The sequence below is a fragment of the Otolemur garnettii genome, unplaced genomic scaffold (genome assembly GCF_000181295.1).
Source record: "Otolemur garnettii isolate 467f Iridium unplaced genomic scaffold, OtoGar3 scaffold00099, whole genome shotgun sequence".
Lineage (NCBI taxonomy): Eukaryota > Metazoa > Chordata > Mammalia > Primates > Galagidae > Otolemur > Otolemur garnettii.
This window is the reverse complement of record NW_003852494.1, coordinates 1,112,246-1,120,805: the sequence shown is the minus strand read 5'-3', so window position 1 is coordinate 1,120,805 and position 8,560 is coordinate 1,112,246. Positions and strand designations below refer to the sequence as shown.

Sequence of the window (8,560 nt, the reverse complement as noted above, 5' to 3'; positions counted from 1 at the left end):
CCTCCCAAGTAGCTGGGACTACAGGTGCCCGCCACAACGCCTGGCCATTTTTTGGTTGCAGCCATCATTGTTTGGTGGGCCCGGGCTGGGGATTCGAACCCGCCACCTTAGGTGTATGTGGCTGGCGCCTTAGCCGCTTGAGCCACAGGCGCCGAGCCGGCCTGACTTTTTAATACTGATTTTGCACATCGTTAGCAATGTCACCTTTGACCAGCAATTTTATGGATTTGAGCCTATTTCCTTATCTGTGTAAAGGGAATGAAAGTCATGGTACCAACTACATGGGGTAGTGGAGAGGGTTAAATGAGGTGACGTTCATCTGGCCTTGACATGGTGCTATCATCCTAGGATCACTGTTGTGATTGTTGGTGTTCCCTGAGCCCCCTTTTTAGGCATCTGTGATATGATAGACAATTGTGAGGCCTGTCTCAAAGACTGAGATTTCTCCCATCTGTTGTTCTCCAGTCTATGAAGGTAGCCCACACGTGAGAGCTCTCACAGCTCCCAAAGAGTTTAATGGAAGCTGACATTCCTACAAATAGGTTTCCTGGTCACATGTGATTCCTCTGCCCACCTTTCCCTTTTGTTTTAACAGTCAGAGTGTGGGCTGGTCCCATCACTGAAGGCGTACTCTCCATCTTATCCTCTAATTGCCCAGCTTTTTCTTGTCACAGTTTCTTCAACCTCTCATTATCCGCTCAGTGTATTTATAGCATGGGCACAGTGACTGAGGACTGGCTCAAAGCTCCAAGCCTGCCCTCCCCACCAAGTCCCTGAATTACTCAGTCCCTGCCACTCTACTGTTGGAGTCTTGGCTCAGCTCTGCTGCCCCAGTGAAATAGGCAAATTTCTTCTGACTTCTTGGTGGTGGGTGAAGACATCCAGTTATTATTCCCCCTCAGAAAGGAAGACTCAGGTGAGAGGAGAGCAGCAGTGTGCACAGAGCATTGCCCAGGTCTGTGCTGGTCCCAGGCACTCACAGGGCCTGCATTGGGTTTTGCACCAACCCCACAGGAAACCCGGGTAGAAGCCAGTGCAGAGCATCTGCTATGCTCAGCTTACCCCACCTGTGCACTGTACCTTCTAATAACAGGACATCTGCAAGGATTGCTCAGCCTCCAAGGTTTTTATTATAAAAGGCAGTTCCAAGCTAAGGAATTCCATCAGTACCTTTTTGGCAGGTACCAAATTTAGCAGGCCTATGTCCTGAAAAGATGTATTTAAAAACTTTTTGTTATGGCAAAATGGTAAACAGTCACGGAAGTAAAATAGTACCAGGGAGTCCCCATCTCCCAGCCTGCAGCTTTAACAGTTACCACATTTGCCAACCAAAGGGACTGCAGAGCAAGGAGGAGGTCTGGAAGGCCTACTTGCCCATTTTCCCCTTGGGGCTCCCCAAAACAAAGGTCCTGGGGAAAACCCTTAGACCTGAGCATCCTGTCTGAGCTTGGCAGCTCCACTGTGGCTCAGTGTCCTCAGTGCAGATGAAGAGTTGTTAATATTTTTTGACAACATACAGACACTGCCTGGATACCCAAATGTTATATCTTCATTGCCAATTGGTTAAATCAGATAAATGAAAAGAAAGCACTTAAATTTCCTCAGTGCATTTTAATGTGATATGCAACCAGGCCTAATTTCTGTCCATTAATAATTCCATTCTCTCTCCTACCAGTTAGTTTCTCTCCTGAAGTCTGAGGTAGATATAAACAGGTAGATGAAGTTAGAGCAGTTAAGGCCCTGAAGGTTCTACAGTTGGGTACTGGCCTTATACCACACAAGCCCAGGTGATGCTGGCCTTTTTAGAAATAGGAGGGGATGGAAAAATTATGCTTTAGGTGTTAAAATATTTTGGGAGCATTGAGTACTTTAAAATACAGCTTTTTCTAAGCTGTTTTTATCTGAACTTCTACAGTCTATTCATTCTCTTGTTCAGAACATTTTGTAATATGTGAAACATTTTATAATTAAAACTCTGAACTACAGATTAAGTTTGGCTTGCAGTTGTGTAACATTCAAATTGATTAATGCCGTTTTATTTTGCAGGATTCTTGCCAGCTCCCAGTGGCTTTGGTTATAGAAGTGAAGTGGACTAAATACGGCTCCTTACTAAACCCACAGGCCAGGATAGTCAATGTAACTGCAAATCTAATTTCATCCTCATTTCCTAAGGTAGGCCTAACTTTAGTTTGGATATAGGACAAAACTCAAGTGTGATAGGTGAAATTTATTATTTTATGGAAAAGATTACAATGTAAATCTGGGTTCTTAAAACTATTTAACAAAGTCATTTTTGATCTTTTACTTTAGGGAACAAAACAACTCCACTGACAATGGTTCTGCTCACATTGACATTCCTGTTTAGATTTGATCTTTAAATTCCCATGAAATTTGAGTTATGAATGATATTTGTCGTGTATTGGCATGAGAGAGAAACCTCTCACGACCCGGCGCAAGTGGGGAGAGCTGACCTGGTGGGAAATTGAGAAACAAAGCCATGAAAGACAGGGAGAGGTGAAGAAAGACAGGAGACCCGAAATAGGATGATGTCGGGAGGGCTGACACAGCTGATGACTGCAGCCAGCCCCTGAACCGCGGCAACAGCTTTATTTATAACAAGGTTGCATAAATCTTAACACATGGGGTAGAGATCATCCTTAAAGAGGAAAAACTGTGTGCTTGCAGATAGCAAGGAAAGTATGCATGGACTATGTGACTTCTGGCAGGTGAAAATAATGTTAAGGGAGGAAAAGTGGTTGGGGGTCACTCCCTGAGCATTTTCCAGGCTGTGGGCGCCCTGCCGGCCACAGCCCACTCCCCACAGATATTGATATGTTAATTAGGACAACCTAGGACACTGTTCCTTTCATCCAAGTTAAAGGCCGATTAAGTGCTCTCATAACCATCAGATTCATAAACTGACAGTGGTTGAGTTGTGGAAGAGATTAGAAAATATCTCATCTTTGTTACCCTGCTAAAATACCACATGGGGGCTTGTATTTCTGACTTTTTATTACAGACCAATGCAGGAAATGAAAAGACGATTCTTATTTCCACTGTGGTTACTTTTGTTGACGTGTCTGCACCTGCAGAGGCAGGCTTCCGTGCTCTGCCAACCATCAATGCCAGGCTGCCCTTTAATTTCTTCTTCCCATTTGTTTGACGTAAGTTGTTACTTAAGGAAACTGTACCCCCACTTCTAGTCCTCACCTTTATAATAGTGTACATATGGGGCCAGAAGTCCCTCAGAGACATTGCATGATGTCTCTTAACCCTTGAGATTGCCTCCACACCAACATACTATCCCTCTCCACTTGCTTTCCTCCTAAATTTTTTCTTTTTGGGAATTTACTTCTATATGGTTTTAATTTAGAATGAGGAGACATCTGGTCTTGGTCATTTCCAGTACTGAACACCTGGTCACATACAGAAACCAAATTGTCTTCGGGGAGATGGTAAAGAGAACAGATCTTGAAATAGCATAGGTGTGGGAAGGTCTTGCCATTTACTCATCTCTGCCTTTGAGTTATTTTTAAAATCTTTGTTGTTTTTAGTATAGGTTCTCTTTCAGGTCCCACCGAAATAAGTACAAAAATAGCAAAATATTGTATCAAATCATGTGAGTAGAGTACAAAGCCTCTGGAGGGGATTGTTCCCCAAATATCATGTTAATTATAGTGCAGTCTTGGATCTAATTGCCATTTCTGTACCAGGCACTGTAGCTAGCTAGCTCTCCAAATGGCAGCTGGTAGGGGATACCACAGAGGAAAGAATATAGTAGGAGGGCCCACGAGAAGGAGAGAGTTTATTTTAAACAGTAATTGTACAGTAATTGAGAAAAATGTTGTCAGGTGGCAGAACTAGGTGGTGCCAGCTAGAATCTGGGTGATGCAGCTGGGAAATACACTCTTTGGGGAAACTGTGACAGGCAAAGCTGTTTAGAAGAATTTGGAAATAAGAGTTTTATAGAAAGGGCTGGTAGCTAAAGTAGCTTCTTTTTCTTTCAGAATACTCATATGAAAGGATATGCCAGCTCCATGTGAAATTTGAAACCTATACATTTGATGAGATTAAACTTTATATACATCTAGTAGATCCAGCTTCATTTCTCATTTCTAAGCAAAGGAAAAATGTTCAATATGGGAAAATATAATTTGATACATTTTGTGGTGGCAATGGGGTGGACAGCTCTTCGTCACACCGAGGAAGAAATGCCTTCCAAAAGACTATGTCTACCCACAATCCAAGCCGGACGAGAATGCAGCAGTGGCATCAAACCAAACCTCCCACCAAATGGCCCCAGGAAAGGTGGCTGTCTCTCTCATTGTGCTCAGGCCTGTAAGTCAGGGTCTTCTCTCTGGGGTGGAGTTGGTCCATGTCTAGTTCACCTCACCCAAAAGTCCATGCTGTCTCAGTAATTTGTTAAGTCTTTCAATTTCTTGTTCCTATTGGAAAAGCAAACATGGGGATTTACTTCGAGTCCCACCAGGGATGTGACAATCGTTTAGTAAATCCCAGGCCCAGAGACACAAAGATGAATGAAAACTATAATCTTTGTGGAAATCAGTCCTCTGAGGAGCCTGCTTCCATCAGACAGCAGCACTGACAGACACACTCATTAAGGGACCTGGCAGAGTCCTAGGGCAGCAATTCTTCAGGAAGGATGTGGTGCCTAAGCCAAATCTGAGAGAACAAGGAAGATTCAGTCAAGGGACAGGTATTACAGACTAAGAGCACCACAGAAGCTGAAGGAGGGGACTGCAAACAAGACATTTTCCCACACGTGTTCTCTTACCTTCTCAGAGCAGCTGAATTCAAGGTGTTGGATCTTGGCAGCTAATTGAATATTCATCTGTTTTAATTTCAAGAGTTGCCTTTCTGAACGTGTTTTAACCGAGATAATTATCCCTGAAATAAAAATGAAGGTCTCAGTGATACTAGTTTCTAATGTAACAGTGTGTTTCTAATATAACAACAACAGAAATATGAGATGGTCATCATTTAGAGGCAGCAGAACTAGGCTGATTGGGGTTTCCTTTCTGAGCTGCTTAGTACCCAGTTATGCAGTATATCTCTTTAGCCCACATGGCTGGAAAATCCTTAAAAAATAATCACTGATGAGTGTTAAGCTCCTTAATCCAGAACCTGCTCATGCCAGTATCAGTATAGAGGTGCAGTGTGCAAAATGCTGTGGAAGCACAGGTGGGAAATGCTCCCTTTCCCTGGAAGCAGGAGCAGTTTCAGTCCTTTGACAGAATCCAAATGAATGTTCTTTTTTTTTGAGACAGAGCCTCAAGCTGTCCCCCTGGGTAGAGTGCTATGGCATCACAGCTCACAGCAACCTCCAACTCCTGGGTTCAAGTGAGTCTCCTGCCTCAGCCTCCCAAGTAGCTGGGACCACAGGCGCCCGCCACAACGCCTGGCCATTTTTTGGTTGCAGCCATCATTGTTGTTTGGCGGACCCGGGCTGGATTTGAACCCGCCACCTTAGGTGTATGTGGCTGGCACCTTAGCCACTTGAGCACAGGTGCTGAGCCCAAATGAATGTTCTTAATGAGCTTTAATCGCAAGATCTAAACTTGCTCATAACCAGCTCCTGAAGTCCACAGATGGAGCTGTTTATACAGTTCCACATCCAAAGCAGACCTGGTCCTTTACCAGCCAGGTCACACTGAAGCTGAGGGCCATGGAGCCTGGGGTACTGTACAGAACTCACAAGCCAGCCAAGGGAAGGAACTCAACAGAGGCCATGCCTGCCTGAGACATACTGTCACTCCCTCTTTCTCCAGACAATGATCCACAGTCTGTTGTGTTGGGCCCTGGTTTAGGGACTCCCAAAGCTGGCCAGACACACAGAACACCTGGGAGAGCTCAAAAACAAATACCCTGCCTGGGCTGTGCTCTAGACTCTTTGAATTTGGCTTCTCATTTAAAAAAAAAAAAAAAGGCCTCAAATGTGACAGAGGCAGCAGGTCCACAGATAGGCATTTGAGCAATTCTGACTAGGTCACTACCAGCTGAACAGCAGATCAGCTGGTGACCACTGTGTCTATAGAAAATCACAGCACAAGCATGGCTTCTCTGGAACTGAGGCCCCTGGACCACAGGGTATGTGTGAGAAACAGGATTTTTACCTGAAATATGGGAAAACAGTATTTCCCCAAGTACCTTCTCAGAGCCAGAGTCTTATTGCAAGTGAATAGGTGTTATTTCCCTCTAGAAGCACCAAAAAATCAATTTGGAAAACTTGAAAGATGTCAAGGCTTCCTCATGTTAGTGTGCCTTTACTCTGTCAAGGGGAAGAACCTGGCACAGAGCATTTCTCAGCCTACTTGCCTCCCTTCTGGAAAGTGCCCTCCCAGGGTGAGCCAGGATTTGATAAAATCCCCTTAGGAAACACGAAATTAAAAAGATAGATGCACTGGCAAAAGCCAAGAGGGGCTAGTAACCTTTTTCTTGAGACAGAGTCTCACTATATCACCCTGAGAAGAGTGCTATGGCATCACAGCTCACAGCAACCAAAACTCCTGAGATTCTCTTGCCTCAGCCTCCCAAGTAGCTGGGACTATAGGCACCTGCCACAATGCCTGGCTTTTTTGTTGTTGTTGTTTGTAGTTGTCATTGTTGTTTGGCAGGCCTAGGCTGGATTTGAACCTGTCAGCTCTGGCACATGTGGCCGGTGCCCTAGCTGCTGAGCTTTAGGTGCTGAGCCAACCCTTTCCATAAATATATTTTTATAATCATGAAAATATGACCTAATAGAGAAGGTAGTTCCTTCTCAGAACCCACATTCTGGTCTTAATTTGTAGCCACAGAGGTGGTGGTGGGATGCTGAATCATACCACTTCACTTTACTCTTGAGGAAAAAGAGAAGGTTGGGGGGAAGAAGACAGTAGCCTCCATAATGGGAACCATGGGTGCACACACACGTGTGCCCTGAGTGACAAAGCAGCCATGCCTCCAACCCATAACAGGGCCCCATCCGCTCTCCCGTCCCTCTACCTCCCAGGAACCCAGGAGACACACCATTGATGATCCGGGCTACCCGCCACAGCCGCAACAGGATCAACAGGCCAAGAGCCTCAAATTCATGCTCCCGGAACAAGAGGACAATGTCAAGGATGAACGAGACCACCACCACGATAGCATCCAGGATTTCAAACTTGTGGTATAAGAACTCCAGGCGGAAGACAAATATTTTAAAGAAAAGCTCCATCATAAAAAAGGCCAAGATGACAATGCTGAGGTAGTGGAACACCTGAAGAGACAAGGAGCCACAGTCAGAGTAGATATGGGTGTCTGTCACTGGCTGGTAGGTTACACAGACGAGCTGACCTCAAGTGCACCTCCCCAGTTACCAGACAGTGATGTCATTTGTTGGACAAATACCAAACTACTAGCACCAGGCGCTGTTCTTGGTGCTGGAAATACAGCCTTGAACACAAGAGACAAGGTCCCTGTTCTTTAAAGGGCAATTAGGCAATCAATGTCAGAATTTTTTAAAATATCCACCATACCATTTGGCTTAGCAATTCCACAGCAAAGAATTTATCCTTGAGCTAAACTCACACATGTACAAAGATGTGTTGTAAGGATATTTACTAAAGCATTGTTTGCAGGGCCATTTTCAGTTTCCTACATTGTTTGTATATAAATATCCAATAGGAGACATTCTTCAAACGAACGTCTCCTATTGGATATAGAGGACTAACAATTGTAGTTAAATTGTTAAAAAAGACTGAGCTGGGTGAATGGTGAATACCTATAATCCCAGCTACTCCAGAGGCCAAGGTGGGAGGATTGCTTGAGCCCAGGAGTTCAAGTCCAGCCTAGGCAGCACAGCAATACTCTACCTCCTAAAAATAAAGAATGAAAAGACTGAAGCAGATCTATGTGTACCAATTAAGAATGATTACCAAGAAAAAAAAACCAAAAAGAATGATTACCAAGGCAGGTATATAAATAAAAAAAGATTGCTAGATCTTCATTTATAAGTATTAGTCCTCAGAGTAAGGTAACCATTTCCAGGTCTGAGATAGGGAAAGTACAAAGTGCTAGATTTCTTGCACCAGAAAGCAAGGAAACTTTCAAAGACTTATAGAGTGTGTCAAAAAGACAGCGTCAAAAAGACAGCTTTGTTCCCTTGAAGCAGCTCTCAGGGACCAAATCTGGGACACTTTGAACATCAAAAATAATGACTAGCATTGATGGTAACACATTGAATAAAATATTCCTAAGTCCATAGTGAGGTATACCCACACATGCGGACACAGTTGGGGGAAAAAAAGGAAAAATGTTTATAGAAGAATACCTACTACTAAATGTAGGCGGAAAGACAGAACTAGGAAATCACCACTTTGCATCTGCCAGTGTGTTTGCTAACTCAGGCTAAATACCCAAGAGGGTATTTGCTTGGTACCAAAGTGTCAGCAGATGGGTTATTTATTTACTTATTTATTTATTTGAATCAGAGCCTCAAGCCGTCCTCCTGGGTAGAGTGCCGTGGCATTACAGCTCACAGCAACCTCCAACTCCTGAGCTCAAGCGAGTCTCTTGCCTC

The 8,560-nt window shown here is 44.1% G+C and overlaps 2 protein-coding genes across 2 annotated transcripts in view; one reads left to right on the top strand and one right to left on the bottom strand.

The window, feature by feature from the left end:
* The window catches only part of TCTN1 (tectonic family member 1), a 32,769-nt gene extending 29,593 nt beyond the window's left edge, over positions 1-3,176 (top strand). Inside the window, 2 exon segments of the mRNA XM_023516857.1 lie at positions 2,047-2,172; positions 3,020-3,176. Of these exon segments, the coding sequence (XP_023372625.1) occupies positions 2,047-2,172; positions 3,020-3,163 (270 nt within the window). The 3' untranslated portion in view covers positions 3,164-3,176.
* The window catches only part of HVCN1 (hydrogen voltage gated channel 1), a 33,968-nt gene continuing 28,041 nt past the window's right edge, over positions 2,634-8,560 (bottom strand). Inside the window, exons 6-8 of the mRNA XM_012809024.2 lie at positions 7,027-7,258; positions 4,796-4,908; positions 2,634-4,445 (exon numbers count right to left, since the gene is read on the bottom strand). Coding sequence (XP_012664478.1) covers positions 4,380-4,445; positions 4,796-4,908; positions 7,027-7,258 — 411 coding nt within the window. The 3' untranslated portion in view covers positions 2,634-4,379. The remainder of the gene's footprint in view (positions 4,446-4,795; positions 4,909-7,026; positions 7,259-8,560) is intronic.